The sequence below is a fragment of the Bacillus rossius genome, chromosome 13, assembly GCF_032445375.1.
Source record: "Bacillus rossius redtenbacheri isolate Brsri chromosome 13, Brsri_v3, whole genome shotgun sequence".
NCBI lineage: Eukaryota > Metazoa > Arthropoda > Insecta > Phasmatodea > Bacillidae > Bacillus > Bacillus rossius.
The window spans coordinates 27,393,559-27,411,877 of record NC_086340.1 but is presented as its reverse complement, the minus strand read 5'-3'; the positions used below and the strand labels follow the sequence as shown (position 1 = coordinate 27,411,877).

The following is an 18,319-nucleotide window of genomic DNA, read 5'->3' as shown; positions in this document are numbered from 1 at the left end:
CACATCACCCCCCACCCTCCCCCCTCCCCCACACACCCAACTACAACTAGTTAGTTGCAGTAACTTGTGTATTACTTCCAGTAAAAACATAACACCAAGTATGGTTAGGTGGTAGCGTAAGTCGTTGTAGGTACATCCCACACGAACAAGGCCTAGAAAATCTCATCACAGTTAAAAAATTTTTTTCATCTGATTTTCTTTGGTTCCCTATGTATGCTCATACAGTAGGCTTATAAATTTATATTACGTATTTTTCTTTTCATAGCAACTTTGACCTTATTTTTTTAGTCCTTACTAAATGAATAAAATAATAATTTACAATAACAGTTTAAATTTTGTAAAAAATTAGTATTAACATTGTAACACTAGTAACATAAAGATATATCATGAATGCGAGACATATAACTTGAATGTGAGACAAACTACGTACTTTATTTGATAAAATTTCAATCTTGAATAAACATAATATCTACTGTTTAAAATTTTCAAAAGTAATTATATCTTTCAAAGATATGGCTGGTATAAACTACAAGTGTAAAGACAACTTCATGGTTACAGTATTGAATTTTGGCACACACACAGTTTACACATTCAAGCTACTATACTTGTTCATAGTTACATACTCTCAAGTCCAACATACATATGTACTTTTTTGGATAGATTTGGACTGAGTTGAATTTTAAAGATTTAGAGCAAAGCATAGCAAGGTAATGAAACAAGAGACATGAGTAAATATTAATATATAAACATACATACATACATTAAAACAATTTGGGCTATCATTCAAACACAATCTTTACCACTCGTAATAATAATAACAATAATAATAATTTATATATATGCACATAGACACATTTTCATACTTGTGTTCTTTCCAACTTTTTTTTTTTACGACATAAGGATTAATAACATACACATTCTAAACAGGGCATTTTGTTACTAACACGTATATTCAACAATATATCAGAATTATAATACAGTTATTTAAAATTATACATTTTAACAATAGTGCAGTACAAATTTTAAAAGAGACAGGGTACAAAAAAAAAAAAAAATTTGCAAAGACATGGCGGCCTACATCAACAGTGGTGAAGACATACCCACATAGAAATCAAAGACCGTTTGCTTTGAACTTTGTGCATGCACTGTCTACTCTAATCCTGATCAATGCCACCATGTGGTCAAAAATATGAGTGATCTGTGTTGTTTTTGATGTTTTATATGAAGTTGGTTTTGTGACCTGTCTCTTCCAAAGACAGCAAGTTATCATAAATAGTTATCATACATAATTTTAGTACTTCATTGGTATTATTTCCATTTCTGAAACATACAAATACAGGTTTGTGTAACTTTAGTAAATATTATTTGAAGATAGCCTGTGCAAAGCTTCGACTAAGGGGATTAATCAATGCTTTTTTTAATATTTGATTTGATATCAACATAAACTTGCTACTTCGTTATACTTGAAGCTTTGGTACTGATGCAATATTCGCATCTGTTGTGAAGCTTTCGCTCATAAAAATATTTTTATTTATTTTTTGTGTTGTATAAACAAAGTTGGTAGCTTACAAAAATCAAAAGAAAATATATATACACACTCGCGTGCACCTAAATCAGCTCACCCTTCCCATGTGCCCAAAAAAGTTTTTTTTTTTTAATTACTTAACTGATTTTCACAGAACATTTTTTTTGAAAGCCTAATGTTTTACTTTACAATGACACCATTATTACAAAAATTTCTTCAGTATTTTTATTTATAATGGATTTTGAATAAAAATGCAAGCAAAATGCAGGTCTATGAAAAATCATTTGGGGATATTTGAAATTAAATTAAAACAAAACATTCAAGCAAAACAAACAAAACTTTATAGACCAATACTTCATATTACCTCCCCTTGCCTTTACAATGGCTTGCATGCGGTTCCTCATAGACCTTATTAAGGGTTTGTCCTAGTCTTGGGGGATCCACTCCTCCTCCAGCTAGTGATGTCAGGTGGAGACTGATTTCTGGCTCGGACCCTCCGTTTCAACTCATCCCGTAAATGCTCAGTGGGGTTCATGTCGGGACTGAGGACTGGCCACTCCATCGTCTTGAGACCAACCTCCTCCATGAATTGCCGAGTAGAACGCGCGTTATGACACCGGGAACTGTCATGCATCAGGATGAAATCTTCCCCTATATATCCTGCGTAGGGCACAACATGATTCAGGAGAACGTCCTTGATGTATCGTTCAGCAGTCAAACCTCCCCGCCCGGCCCCCACCAGGTATGAAAACAAGACCTGCCAGCCCACATCACGCAGGAACCACTGCTCTCCTGGACGCTGGTAGACCCGGTCTCTCCTGTCACTACCATGGGGAGACATTCTGCTCTCGTCAGTGAACATGTGATGGCCCGCCATTGATCGATGCTCCAACTGACGTTTTCCCGACCAAATACGAGTCGTGCTTGGCGGTGACGTGTGGTCAATTTTGGGCCTCTAGCCGGCGATCATGGTGTAAGGTTGGCTTTCTTCAAGCGTCTTCTGACTGTCCATTGACTACTCCTCGAACTTGTCTCAGCCCCCGTTGCACATTGACGCCCGTGCGATGGCGATTTCGTAGTGAAGTTGAGACGATAAAGCGATCGTACCTCTCAGATGTGCTCCGGTACCGGCTGATATGTGGTCTCCGAGTGAAGGTACCAGCTCCCTGAAACCTTCTGAGACTGCAGATTGGCTTGAGGTCAGTTGATGAGCGACTTCTAGTTGACTGCAGCCTGCTTGCAACAAAGCAACAACTTACAAGGCTTCTTCTGGCATAGTATCCATGGTTTTGTGAAAACAACGAATGTAACTTGCAGAGATGTGTTCAGGTCAATGTCTGATAAGCGACTGATGAGAAATGTCGGAATAATTGGGATTACTGCAGCGAGCAACGCGAGGTTACAGATAGAGCGCATTTTGCTATGCTTACACTCAGATCACGTTAATTTGAAATTTTAATGATAAAGGAGTCCATGCAAAGATAAAGATTAGGCTGTCAAAAATAAAATGTTTTGTGAAAATCGGAAAAGAAATTTTTTTTTAAAATACACATTTTTGTGCACACTGGAGGGGTGAGTCGATTTAGTTGCACGCGAGTGTATTAAGGTTCATTCTGTTAACCACTTAATCAGTTCAAACATTACAATTGTTACACTATTTTTTAATTTATATTCTATATTTTATATATGAAGTGTAATACAGCTTCGCCGAGAACAATATTCACAATTCAATTCGACTTCCTGACTATTTTAAAGATTTGATGTGATATTCACTTAGCATTAAAAAAAACTAGTTTTCGCACAGGCCTAATATGAAGTAAAACTAAACCTAAAAACACAGACTGGGAGAGGGTTAGGGTTGGAAAGCATGAAGCCCATCACGCAAGACAATATAGTCAGCTTTCTCTCCAATGTGCCTGTCAACCGACCAGCTATCAGGAAATCAAAAAATTGGTAGAACGGAAACTGGCCACCTTAAAAAGTTCATGGTAAATGTACTTGGCATCAAGTAATTTACAAAAATGTGTTGAAGTTAAAATCCTGCACCATCCTTCATTAAATTTAGCTAAAAAAAAATGTCCAACAAAATTGCAAACACCAATCCCTCACTTAGAACGACTAATGCGTTCCTAAAAATGTTTGTGTTATCTGAATTCGCGTACACCTATCCCTCACTTAGCACGACTAAATCATTCCTAAAAATGCTTGTGTTATTCGAAATCGCATATTCTGAAGCATTAGTTTCCATAAATAGCAAGGCTAATTTAATTAATGTGTTCCAAAATTGTGTAGGAAAATATACTTTACGTAATATAAATGCGTAGAATAACACTCAGCGATGAATATGTCACACCATTAATCTTTCTATGACACCTATCGCACTTTGTATGACAAATATAACACAGCGTAACGGGGGAAACGTGGTTACGCACTTCGTCAGTCGGCTGGCTGCCCGCCCGGGCGTGACCTTCAACTCACGTCACGTACCTTTCCAAACCATCCTTTGCTGACAGTGAAACCGATATTACTTTCCGGATAATTAAATTTTAATTTTTAAAAAAATTAATAGTGCTTACCGTGTCTTATCGCACAATCGTCGCACAATTTATAATAAAATCAAGTTTCAAAAGTATGGGTGCGATTTTTATGCGGAAAAAAAAATTGTTGTTAGGTAAAGTTATTCATAAAAACATAACCTATTCATGGAAAGTACTTTTGTTTAAAAAGTAGAGTATAAAAAAGCATGCCAAACAATTAAAATTAATAAGTCATTCAACAAAAACCTTTCTTCAAATTTAAATAGAAAAACAAAATCTGTGACCCAAATGTGAGCCTTAACTAACGCATAACTCGTAGTACACACCACGAAATAATGCAGGCTATCAAATGTAGTTAACACGGCACTAGACAGAGAACGCGCGTTGCATGCAATCAGCGAGATATCAATATCGATATTCGACTACGTGTGCGCACTCTATACGGGAAGCAACATAGCCAAACGTGAATGATGCCAACTAGCGCTGGCTACATTTTTACAAACGGTACACCGCAGCGACGCAAGCTAACGGATAAAGTTTATAACGTTTAAAAACATCTTTAAAAGAAAATGTGCGCACAGTTGACTTGCTAAAACTAAAGTGCGACCAACATAGGCGTGGCCTTCATGTCAATCTGCGCGCCGTAATACTTCTAGTTTTGTCTCAAATACTTGAACACGATTCATTATGAGTGATCAAGCACATACAGTTACCGGCAGCTGAATGAGCAGACGTTGGTTTTGTTTGTGTGAATTCCTTGTCACTGGCTAGACTGAGTTCACGGCCCGGTTTGTGGCCAGGCGATAACGGTACGGCACCGCGGCATATGCGCCGACGTAAAAACATTTGGTCCTTTACACTCCATAGCTGCAATTAAACTTGCCATAGCTGATGTTTGTACAACAGCCTATATCGTAGTCAGACCTGAACGCGTATCTCTTCCCCCCTTGTTTGGCTAACTGTATCCCACAGCACATCTGTTGTTCACAGTAGTTGAAACAGACTTTGTGGCATCGTACCCGACTTTTTTTTTTTTTTTGCATGTGGAGATTTCACACTAACTGAAATTTAGAGACGTGCTTTTCAAGACTGGGACAGTAAAATTAACATCGCGCTAAATGAATCCGTGCAATCTGAAGACGTGCTAAGTGAAGGATAGGTGTATTCTGAAGCACTGATCTCCATAAATAGCAAGGCTTATTTACTTAATGTGTTCCAAAATGTGTAGGGAAATATTCTTCACGTAATATAAATGTGTAGAATAACACTGAATCAATGGCGGCTCCAGGAAGACATCTCGGGCAGGGCTCTCACACACAGGAGGATGCAGTTAATAATCATGACATTGCCCTTGGGATATTCACAAAATACATGGTCTTCAAATACTGAAATTTGGTATTTTCGTACAAATTTTTATTGAAATAAGAGTTTAGCACATTAACGAAAGTATTTAAGTTAACATTAATATTCCCTACAAAGAAATAAGAAGTAAAATTTGGGCTTGGAAGGGGCTATCGCCCCCTGCGCCCTTCCTCTGGAGCCACGCTTGCACTGAATACGTAATAAATATTATCATTTATCTTTATAAGCCTACCATTGAATACTTTGTATGACAAATTTAACACAGTGTAACGGGAGATAGTTATCATCAATTGGCTGATTGACTTGCTCGTCCGGGTGTGACCTTCAACTCACATCGCCTACCTTTCCGCTAACTTTCCAAACCATCCTTTACTGGCAATGAAAATGATATTACTGTCCGGATATTTACATTTTCATTATTCAAAATTTAAAATTGCTTATTCATGTATCACTGCTTGGTTCACACATCAATCCTGTCAGACCAGTTAATTTTTTTCATTGCTCCATTCATTTAACAACCTTTTCCATGTGAATCATCTGTTCATTTCTGTTCGGTATCTAATGTCAAATATATTCCCACTTGTACAACCAACAGCATCAGACTTATATAAATGTTTGATAGAGTCCATATTTTGCACAGTTGACTTGCTTAAAACCGAAGTGCGACCAACATAAGTGTGGCTTTCATAACATTCTGCACGCCGTAATACTTCTAGTTTTGTCTCAAACGCTTGAACACGATGCATTATGCTCTCACTTGGAAGTCATGATTCCAATGTGATTCCTACTGCAGGTGCTTGCGCACGTACAGTTACCGGCAGACGAATGGGCAGACGTTGCTTGTGTTTGTACAAGTTCCCTGCCACTGGCTAGACTGAAGTTCATCACGGCTGACCCGGTCAGTTGCCAGGCGACAACAGTATGGCACGGAGGCATATGCGCGGACGTAAAAACATTTGGTCCTTTACACTCCATAGCCGCTACTTAACTTGCCATAGCTGATGTTTGTACATCAGCCGATAGCATAGTCAGACCTGCGCACGCATCTATTCCCCCCTTGTATGACTAACTATGCCACGGCATATCTGTTGTTTACAGAAGTTGAAATAGACTTCATGGCGTCAGACCCGACATTTTTGTGCCTACGGAGATTTTGCGCTAACAGAAATTTACAGACGTGCTATTCAAGACTGGGGCAGTAAAATTATCATTGCACTAAATTAATTCACGAAATCTGAAGATGTGCTAAATGAGGGATTGGTGTAATAAAACTTTAGGTCCACTCAGCCACTCTAATTAAAAATACTCAAGGAGATTATTTCATCTGAGAGTTAAAAAGTTCCTCAAATGGCCAATAATCTTAAATGGCGTGCTTGAAGTTTGAGTTTGTTTTAATAATTAAAGACTGTAAGCTGGTCAGATGATTTTGGTACAAGTCGGTCACAGCACGTACTCAACCCTCGATAGCACTATACACAGTACAGCAACTCGTTACAAGAGAGAATTTTCGATTAAAGATCAGAAAGATAATGAGCTTATGTTGATTCTACTTACTGTCTTGCTCATATCTCAGCTGTACTAACACAGGATTTTTTCTTCTTTTATTCTCACTTCACCTCAGCTTAAAATCACAAATTCCCAAAATAGGTGCTGGAAAAATTTGCATTTTGCTTTAAATGCTTTTTCTTCTCGCTTATTTACACTTTAGATTCTATTTTTTGGCTTATTTTCAACATAAATTCTATTTTAGCTTTTTTTCTAGATGAATGTTTTTTTTAGCTTATCAGTTTAGATTGTCATTCATTTGTAAAACTATCATTTATAAAATGCCACAGAACTGCTACATAATTTTTGATAGTTTTCAAAATAGTTCTACCAAATGTAACTTTTCACACTGTCTTGTAGACTTTGTAATTTGATGAACCTTATATTCATACTTTGCAGTTATTCTAGTAGTACACATGTGCATGTACAATTTTATTATTTTAATTTATGTCTCTCACTTAAGAACTATCAGCACTTCAGTTAATACACAAAAACAATACGTCCACCATCTATGCCACAGATTTTCTCATCTCACAGAAGAAAGGTGTATGTTTTTTCTAATAAGGTAAAAACAAAACAGGCCTGCACTCTCTTGCACTTTGCTTTAGTGGGAGTGTGAAACTACAGTAGTGACCACAGCACAGTACTACAGATACTTGGCACTCTTGAAAATGTTACAACTGAACCATGTGGTGATTTTCTGATAATTTTTCTCTACACTAGTTCTTATGACCACGATGATTCATAATACTGCCATGAGTCTGTGATGCAGTCCAGTTACACGTATCCAAAATAATTTTAAAATATAAGCCTCACACAATTAATACAGTTTATTTGTGTATTATTCTATGAATTAAGCCTGTGACTTAATGTTTGATAGAATATTGCAATACCAATTACAAATAAGCATTAAATTTTTTTTTGTTTTCATTTAGAAATCCATTTTTTTTAAACATAACTGAAATAAAGGTATTTCTATATACAAATATTTTGTTTACAAATATTAAGGATGTAAATAATAAGTTATAAATAATGTGCATTAGAAATGCTAATTTATAAAATCATAAATGCTAATTTTGGAAAAAATTGATGCTAATTTTTCCACCTCTAACACTAAACACTGAAATCTGCATTTAGGCTAGCTGAAAAGTTTCCATATTTCCCTGCAAAATCTTTGTATGTAATTAAAACTGAAAAAATAAATAAATACGTAAATTACTTTAAGTTGAAGGTGGAGTTAAGCACAAAGGCTTATGGCTCACAAACCATGTTGGGAATTTTTTTGCTCATTTCAGATTATATAAAATATATTTTAAAAATGTACAAGTAAAATTTTATGCATTATCCAACTGTGAGAATATTTTAAAAAATTGATTTGATATTCGCTTCATTGAGAAAAAAAAAACAGTATTCACAAAGGCCTAATTTAAATTGCAATTAAAAAAACTGCCAAAATCAGCAGAGCTATTAATACATAGTAAAAAAAAAACATATTGCTATTAAAACTAAATATCCGTATGTACCAGGTTAAGGGTATTTTTATTTTTTCCCCACTATCATTCACCATCCAGGACAATGGCAAATCAACAAAAATGGAATAGAAATCCAACAGACTAGTTATTTGAGCAAGAATTTTATATATCCCTATTTTTGTTGCAAGGGTACCACTAAGTAAAAAAAAATATATTCAAATTTGAAATAAAAACTTATAATTTAACACGCGCACAATGTGATGCATTTTTTTTTTTGTGTAGCACCCCACGATTCCACAAATGTTAGTAATTTCATAAGGACGACGTCTGCCTGACGATGTACTTTGTCAGCTTTGTTTGGACTACGGGAGCATCGTCGCTCCTCCTCTTCAGCGGCTGCTCCGAGAGCCACTCCTTGAAGTACTTCTGCATGGTGCCGAGCGACGACAAGTTGACAGTGGGGAACACCTCCTTCGGCTTCAGGAACTTGACAAACCTTTTCAACTCGCAAAAGCTCGAATGCTCACTGTAGGGAACACCTGAAACACAAAAGAAAACACTCATGGCTGCATGCCTGCAGTTCTACATCGGCTCCCTAACAGCACTAAAGGCAACACTGCTGCTGTTAATCTGTGTTAATACAGGATGTCCATAACAGAATCTACCTATTCAATGGTACATTATAACAGTTTAATTTAGAATATTTACAACAACTTGGACATCAAATTGAAGGTAAACTAACCTAGTTTTTGTTACAAATGTTCAAATATGTGCACCTTCAGTAATACGGCACACATCCAATCTAAAGTCAAATTCTTCCCACACTTTGACTAACTACTAACAAGTCCGGAGTGATGGAAACAATAGCCTCTTCAATTCTGTGCCTCAACTCTGGCAAATGATTAGGTAGCGGCGTAACGTAGACAAGATCTTTTATAAAGTGGCAAAGGTAAAAATTGCATGGCGATATGTCAGGTGAACGTGGAGGCCAGCGAAAAAGAGCTGTCGCCTTGACCTTTATGACCAATCCAACGGCCAGAGACTTCAACGTTCAATCACTCTCGTACAAAGAAATTCCAATGGTCAAATAAAGTTTACAGGTTCACCCTCTACTAATCACCATTTAGCATAGGTGGCACTGCAAGAAAGAAAAAAAAAAGTGGTACTCGCGCATGCGCTAATCTAAAAACTGTTTGAATTACTCTTTAATTGTGACCTTGAACCAACACTACAATAGTTGATACTATTAAAATTTACAACTGGAACATTCTTTTATGGACATACTGTAAAACAAAAGAACAACAGGTTATGTTTAAGATAAATTTTTTTTTTTAAATTTACATAAACTTAACAATTTAGTTTCCAATAATGTTAAGAGACTTCAGGATAATGTTTGCACTGTATAATTGACGTATCCACAGCCAAAGGACCTCGCCACACCAGATTGCTTGGTGTCGTCATAGAAGTGATAGTGGAACAAAGAACAGTCACACCAATCACTTCCTGATCATTGTACTTTCTGTAATTCTCTGAGCATTACATTTTTTTTTTTTTTTTTTTTAAAGTTCTGATGTTGCTCTGGACTTAATCTCCTAGCTGCAAGGAAATTTCATTTCAAAAATTACTTTACAGTAAACTGTTGCAAAGATATTATACAAAGCTAAATATTAAACAAAACCCAACAAATGTTGAAAAATATTGTTAAAAAAATTTGGGACGAATGAAAAACCATTAACAGAGCTAGTCATGATGTAGACACTGTTTCCGTCATGTGGAAGCATAGCCCCTCACACACGTGGAGTCCACCGCCTGAGCTGAACTGGATTCACCCAACATTGTGAAATGTATGCTGCTAACAGCCAATCAGCTGTATGTTCGAGATTTGTTATATGAAATGCTTGGAGACACTGTCATTAGTTTCATTGCTTCCGACTTTCCATGATCAATAAAAAAAATGGGTGCACGTTCTTATGTACGCACATTAGAAGTTACACTTACTTGGTGTAGTTAAACACTAACTTTAATTTTGCATACAAATAATTAATAGAAATAAAAAAAAAGTGTGGATGTGATATTTAAAACATGGTTGGTAAAGTATAAATTCAATCAAATTAAAAAATGTTAAATGAATAGTCAGTTTTCATTATTAACATCAAAACATGTATAAAATTAATTAATCAGTAAAATAATAGAGATAAATTTGAATTATAATGAAAATCATTAAATATGCTGAATGTTTATTTTAATTTATTATAATTATTATTTAATAAATAATAATGTAATAATTTATGTTTTATAATGCAAATATATTATACACCAGAGAAAATTAACTCACATAAATAAATGATTTTAATTATAAAGACAAGTATTAAATATTAATCACAAAAATATATGATTTAACAGCACATATATAATTTTTATTTGTATTTTTCATCCTGGCATCATAAAAATTCATTCTCATAATTTTTTCATAATATGACTAACAATGTAAAACCTAACCTCGCTTATATAAATACACTTGAAAAAGTTTATAAACACAATTTCTATCACTAATATTCACAATAAATAAATGTTTTAATGATATTGACCAGTGTTCAATGTCAATCACTAAAGTATAAGATTTAAAAGTACATATATTATTTTTATTTGCATGTAGCCATTTTTTCAACCTGTAAAAATTTTGTTTCATGTTGCGTGCACATCGTAAAAATTTACTGTCATCACTTTTACACAACACACCTAAAAAAGTATAACTTCAGAAACACTTCATTGTTCCGTAACTAGACAATTGAATCAGTAATAATTATGAAAAATTCTGTAATACTCGGCACGACTGCATGTGAGGATAAAGTGGTTAAAGTTTAGAAATGTACAGTAATACTTGTTCATTTACTCTGTATATCTATTATAAAATTAGGCATAGCATACATTTACCTACCGCAGATTGTAACATTTCCTTGAGTTACACGGGTAACTTCTTCACCTTTGGCACGTAACTCCCAACCACTAGGTTTGAATGCCAATATATTATTATATACTCTTGAGTACTGCTTCAAATAAGATGACATCGTCTGCAATGATAGAACAACCAATTAATTAAAACAAATTTAAAAATACTACAAAATGAAGGTATAATATTGAAGTAAAAAAAAGTTTGTGAAAATTTTCACTATAATGTGGTTGTGAAACAAATTGTTGTCAACTATTTCTATGAGCACATTATAGTTCCTGTAAAGTCATTTAACCAAATGAGGGCTGACTTGAATTTGGGTCAAACTTGAAGAGGTTTATTTACAAAACCCTTATGTAAGAAGCGGTATTACTACATTTAGTTTACTTAAATATTTTCTTGTGTACTGTTGTAGTAGTTTGTGAGTGTAAATAGTGTTAGTATGTTGGTGGGCCTGTTGTGATGAGCTGTGCAACCATTATTGACATGAGCTGGTGAGAACCAGAGTAATGGAGATGAAAATAATGATGTGCAATTTGCTAATCATGTATACAGGAGAAGGAAAAATATAATATTGGCAACAAGGGAAACGAATGTGCGCGATTCTGAGAGGTGAATAGCTGAGGAATTGGAAGTGTAGATTGAGGTTATGGGCGGTTGAAAACATCTAATGGCTTTGTTTAGTTCGTTTGGAAAGTTTGTGCCGGGAAGAGATACATGGAAGACATATGCTTAGCATCTACAGTATTATTTTGTGGTGAACAGAGTTAAGGACAAAGAGGAACAAAAGGATATTTTATCACATATCTAGCACTGAGCTATATAAGATGATAACATCACTGGTATCACCAAAAGCAACCAGTGAAGTAACAATTTAAGAGTTTTTAGGATCGTTGTCCAATAATTTTGAGGCCACGCCAAGTGAAATAGTGGAAACATAAATTTCATAAATCATAAGCAGGATCAGTTGGAAGGCGAATCTATTGCAGAGTATATGACAGATCTGCGGCGGCTCTCTACCCATTGAAATTTCACAGATCTGGATAGAATGCTACAGGATCGCACAATCTCTGGGGTAAGGGCTAGAGCAGTTCCGAACACCATGCTTTCTAAGGTCAAACTGACGTATAAAGATGCAGTGGACTTAGTTACAGCAGCGGAAACACAAGTTGGAATGTGCACAATTTGCATGGAACAATAAACTACTTAGTGGGAGCAGTGCCAGTGTTAAGGACACACAAGAATGCGTCAGACCATAGGCACACATCTGAAAACCAAAATGCCTTCAACAACAGGACTGCACTGGACAGCAGACCCAATAGGTGTGTGACGGGATGTAAGCCAGGGACAGAGTAGCTGCAATCCTGCTGGTGATGCAATGGCTGGCATAATTCACAGGGTTGCAGACATCAAGGTACGGTTTGCCATTTCTGTTCCAAACGTGGTCATTTAGAGTGGGCATGCATAATAAAAAAGAATCAAAACTCCAGCAGGGGTGTGTCCTAGGTGACTAAAGAAGGGAGGGAAAGTGCTAATTACAGCATGAAGGAGGATTATGATTTTTATAGAGAATGAGGCAGCAACATACAGCTTGTACAACATGGATACGACCACCAATCCACATGGAAGTATGGTTAGATGTCAGGCGACTGATCAGGGAAGTGTACACAGGTGCAGGTTATACTATAATTAGCAACGATACATTCAAGCTTTTGTGGCCAGAGGATCCTGTGCTGCAAGATACAAAATTTGGTGCTCCACACATGGTCCCAACAACAAAAACTTAAAGTGCTGGGATCATTAGAGGTAAACGTAAGAACTAAAGCGACATCAGCTAAGTTAAGGTTCTTTGTGGCTGATGGGAAGGGTCCAAGTCTGTTGGGCCATAGTTGGATGAAGCGCTTAGGGATAACCATTGAAGGAGTATATAGTGTACAGATGGGAAAGGCAGCAGAAGTGATCAGGGAACACTCAAGGGTATTTGAAGATGTGGAACTGGGTGACTATACAGGGGTCCACTGGTGAGCATAGAGGTACCATCAGATGCCAAACAAGTGTTTTGCAAAAGCAGTTCTGTAGGTTTTGCCCTAGCAGAGTGTGTCAGAAAAGAAATTGATCGATTATTTTAGAACTTGGGGTTTATGAACCAGTGGCTTATTGGCAGGTGACAACAAACACCCTTAGTACCAGTTCGCAAGGCTGACGGATAAGTATGAATTTATGGTGACTACAAATGTACTGCCAATGTGGTATGTAAGAAAAATATCTACCCACTACCCACCATAACCGAGGCATTTTCCCACTTAGCAGTGGGAAAAGTGTTTACCAAGTTGGACTTAGCAGAAGATACTTACAGGTGGCTGTGGATGAGACTACAGCAGGACTCTTAACAGTAAATACCATGAAAAGGTTATTTAAGGTAAAAAGATTACCTATTGGCATTTGTAATGCAACAGCTATTTTTCAGTGTTAAATGTCAACCATGCTGTCAGGAATTCCTGAGGTTGTGGTCTTGCTGGACGATAAACTAGTTACAAGGACCAAATGAAGAACAGCATTGGCTACAGGTGAAACAGATGCTACAGCGAATTAAGAAAGCAGGGCTGCTGTTTTTGCGGCCACTTCAGTGATATTTCTAGCGTATAGGGTCGATTGCACTGGTATAAAGTAAAGACAATCCACAAGGTCCCAGCACCTATCACTAAGAAAGAACTTCTATGAGAGATTCCTATCAGGCAAAAAAAGCAAATTGTAACTCTCATATTGACTGCTGGATCATGGGGAAATGGACAGAAGGATGTGATAAGGATTTCCGGGCAGCTTAAGAACTTCTGCAGTCAGATGCTGTGCTAGTGCATTATGATGCAAGGAAGCCTATAATATTAACTTGTGATGCATCATGGACTGGATGCTGTACTGGCCCATGTCACAGAAGATTGATGTAAAGCACCCATTGCTTTTGGGTCAAGGACCCTACAGAAATCTGAAAAGAATTATTCCCAGATAGATAAGGAGGCCTTGGCTATCATTTTCGGAGTTACAAAACAGGCAGTATATACCAGCATGGCTAATGACAGATCATAAGCTGCTTCTTTGGCTGTTGGACCCCAATAAGCAGACTCCTCACATATTATCGTCGATATTGTTACGTTGGAGCCTGTGGTTGTCTATTTATGATTACCATATTGTCCATAGACCAGGTACAGGGCTAGAACATGATGATGCCTTGAGAAGACTTCCTATAGCTACTTCGGCTATTAACATCCCAGCTGTAGATGTCCTAATGCTGAAAGCCCTTCCAGATACTCCTAAAGAGGCTACTAGATTGGTATATTGACACATGAAGATCCAGTTCTCTGCAATGTGAAGGCTGACAGGCAAGATTACTGATGAGCTTTGCCCTTACTGGAGTTGTCAAACTGAACTATCATTGTACAAAGATTGCCTGCTGTGGGGAAGCCAGGTAGTTATACCCACAGTGGTACGGTGAAGCCTCCTGAAAATGCTGCATGCAAGCCACAATGGGATTGTACAGTCAAAATCAGTGGAAAGAAGCTACACGTGGTGGCCTAGAATGGATCATGACATTGAACAGTTTGTGGGGCAATGCTGTGAATGCCACAGCTTAAGAGAAAATCCACCTAAAGTAAAGGACATTAATTGGCCTCCTGAAGAAATGCATTGTAACAGGTTGTGCCTAGATTTCTTCGGACCCTTTCAAGGAAAGGTGTTTTGATACTTGGAGATGCACACTCAAAATGGCCTGAGGTGAAGATAGTACCATCAGTGTCATAGGCTGCACTGATTATAGAGTTAAGAGAAATATTTTGTGTTTATGGCATTCCGGAGTGTATAGTGTCAGACAATGGTACATTTTTACATCTTTTGTATTACTAGAAATGAGGTTGTTTGCAAAATGAAATGGAATCAGACTTGTTCAATCAACACAATTCCATCCATCATGTAACAAGCAAGTGAAGCGCATGGTACAGGCAGTTAAAAGGAAGTTGAAGCTATGTAACAGAGATTGGCAGACAAGGATAGCCAGGACATATTTTGCACTTTGCACGAGTGCTGGAACACTGCCCACTCCAGCTGAAAGGTTAATGAGAAGGCTACTGCGAACAGTGTTGGATTAGACTCGTCCTCCGACAGGTGGAAAGAGGGTCCAGCCTTGACAAGAGGCTTCCAGAGGACCAGATCTGCGGCAGTTCCACGTCAACGATCCAGTGCTATTCCGTAGCTATAGTGGGAGTGGAAAGTGGCTGTCTGTATTGTGAAGGCAGCTAGCGTGAGATTAATATAAGAAGTAACAGGTGATTAGGTAAAAGCATACAGGTGGCATGTGGACCAACTTCTGCACAGAAAAGGGATGACCATCCCACAAGGACAAAAGAGTACCAGCAAGCAGCAAAAATTCCTCAGGCATTCCAGTGTGAGTGTGCGGGCTTTGATACAGAGCCCAGGAGGTTTAGGAGTGCCAGTGCAGATGGAGAAACAACAAGCAGACCGGCATTCAACGCAGGTCAACGATGATGAGCATCATAGGATAGACAAGCAAGAGAACCAGAATGAACCACAGCCACCAGTGTTGGATAAGGAAGAAACAGGTCAAGTTGCAAGTACAGGATCAAGTCCATTCCAAGGATTCGCACAACCGGATCCAGTGTAGTACGAGAACATTTCACAGACGTGCAATACAACGGCCGGCTAGATTCATGGACTATGTTGTCAAATAACTTAAAGAGGGAGGAGGTGTTGTGTACTGTTGTAGTAGTTTGTGTGTGTAAATAGTGTTAGTAGGTTGGCGGGCCTGTTGTGATGAGCTGTGCAGTCGTTATGGACGTGAACTGGCCGTAACCAGATGAATGGTGATGAAGTGAATGATGTGTAATTTGCTAGTCGTGTATACAGGAGAAGGCAAAAAATAACATGTTTCCTTAACTTTTAAATTTCAATTTAGTTTTTGTTATTGTTTAATGTTATCCTTCACTTTTAAATACATATATTAATATTTCATGAGTATAATCCAAAAAGCAGAAAATAACAACTACAGGTAAATAAAAACTAAGGATAATTATTTTTGATTTAGTCTGATTACTATTGACTAAAATTCATAAACTACTGTCTCACACCAACAATTTGAAAAATACCAATCAGTAAATTATCCACTATAATAATAATAACCTCACTGGGTGTTAAACTTAAAAACATTGTACACAGTATGCGTGCACTACCTACAATATTACTTTACTACTCACATTTAAATAAATTTGTGCTCTGCCCATTCATTCATTTTTTATTATTTAAATAACCAACCGAACCTATGGTACTGTCAACTAACAAACTCAAAAAAAAAATAATACCTAGTATACTACCAATTCAAGGAATGTAAAACTATTTTAAAAAATGAAGATTTATAAATTGTAACCAATAAAAAGTCAAATTTTTGAGGAAATAAAAATACTTAAATTTTAAGTCAAATTTGACTAACAATGTAAGTATTTGCACATTCTAATTCCAACACAATCATATCTATTTTTCTACCCATATCTTAGTTTGTACTTTAATCATGCATGTATACAAATACACAGGAGTCCCACTAATCCAAACTAATTGGGGCTGAGACCTGTTGGGGTTACCATAATTAAAGGTTAGCCAAGTAATTGCCATAAAGTCACAGCATATAGTAAAATCAGACCTTGAAAAATTCACTGCAAAAAGTAACTATGTAGTTTCAGAGCTAATTCCCACATTACTGAAAGGAATTAACTCCAATTCAAATTCCCTTATTTCTAAAGGAACTTGTTTTAGTTGTAGTTTCTCAAAAAAGGAACTTACAATATCCATCGACATTCATTCGCACTTTTTTTTTTTTAATTATTGCAAACAATATTTGGTGCAATACTTGTCTTAGTAATGTATTCTATATTTCAGTAATACTGCATATGCTTTTATTTTCTTTATATACAAAATATAAAAATGATTATTGAAGTAAAACACCTGTACTTAACTATTATATTAAATTATTGCTAGACATACATCTCAAGATATATAACTTTACTCTACTCTTATTACCATATAACATTCCCACCTGCACTGAACATTATGTGTCTATTATATACATATGCACATGCATTTGGTAGATTAGGCATAGGTACTTAGCACAAAAAAATTAAGCATATGCATTCATAATCTAACACAAAAAAATCACAGCAACAATACATAAAAACATAAAAATGTACCTACCTATATAAAATTTGTATATTAATAAGAGTTTTTATATTACTATTGTTCATTATTTACTTAAAGTGACAAAATTTTGAATTATTTAAAGAAGAGCCAACAAAAATTTTAACATACCTACTTAACTTTACTATGTACAATGAAACATTCCAAACACTACTGATAGTAATAAGCACACATCTGAGGCTACATAATAATTTATATTCGTTTATTTTATTTTAAACATGCTAAAATGCTAACTTAAGTGAAGATTATATATAAAAATACAAATTAACGAAAACATGGGTTGAACAATATTACTTTAATATACAGTAGTTTCCACTTATGTTTAGCTACTACTAATACTGGTGATTGTTTTGCTCATGTACAACAAGATTTTCTAATATCTCATTGGAGAGAGTATTCCTTTACTCCGACATAACATTACCACTTGTAATGAACAGCCTCTTAACTGCGGCACTTGGAGGCATTACAGTACGTATTTAATAGCACAGATTGCAAAATACTGTACTGTAATGTTGTTCCCATTCTCTGAAACTGAACTAAAATATTTGTCAAAACCAGCCCATGATAAATGTGTTATAGTTATACATTATTTCAGATTCATGGCACAGAATTACACTCACGTTTTGTTTCACTTGGTTCACCTGTTTTACCAAAAGGTCATAGATAAAGCCAAAAG

At 36.3% G+C, this 18,319-nt stretch overlaps 1 protein-coding gene across 3 annotated transcripts in view; it reads right to left on the bottom strand.

Moving 5' to 3' along the window:
• Nucleotides 1-250: 250 nt before the first annotated feature.
• LOC134538400 (uncharacterized) overlaps nucleotides 251-18,319 on the bottom strand; it is a 35,489-nt gene continuing 17,420 nt past the window's right edge. For all 3 annotated transcript variants that reach the window (XM_063379697.1, XM_063379698.1, XM_063379699.1), the window contains exons 10-11: nucleotides 11,380-11,512; nucleotides 251-8,980 (exon numbers count right to left, since the gene is read on the bottom strand). In XM_063379697.1, coding sequence (XP_063235767.1) covers nucleotides 8,754-8,980; nucleotides 11,380-11,512 — 360 coding nt within the window. In that variant the 3' untranslated portion in view covers nucleotides 251-8,753. The remainder of the gene's footprint in view (nucleotides 8,981-11,379; nucleotides 11,513-18,319) is intronic.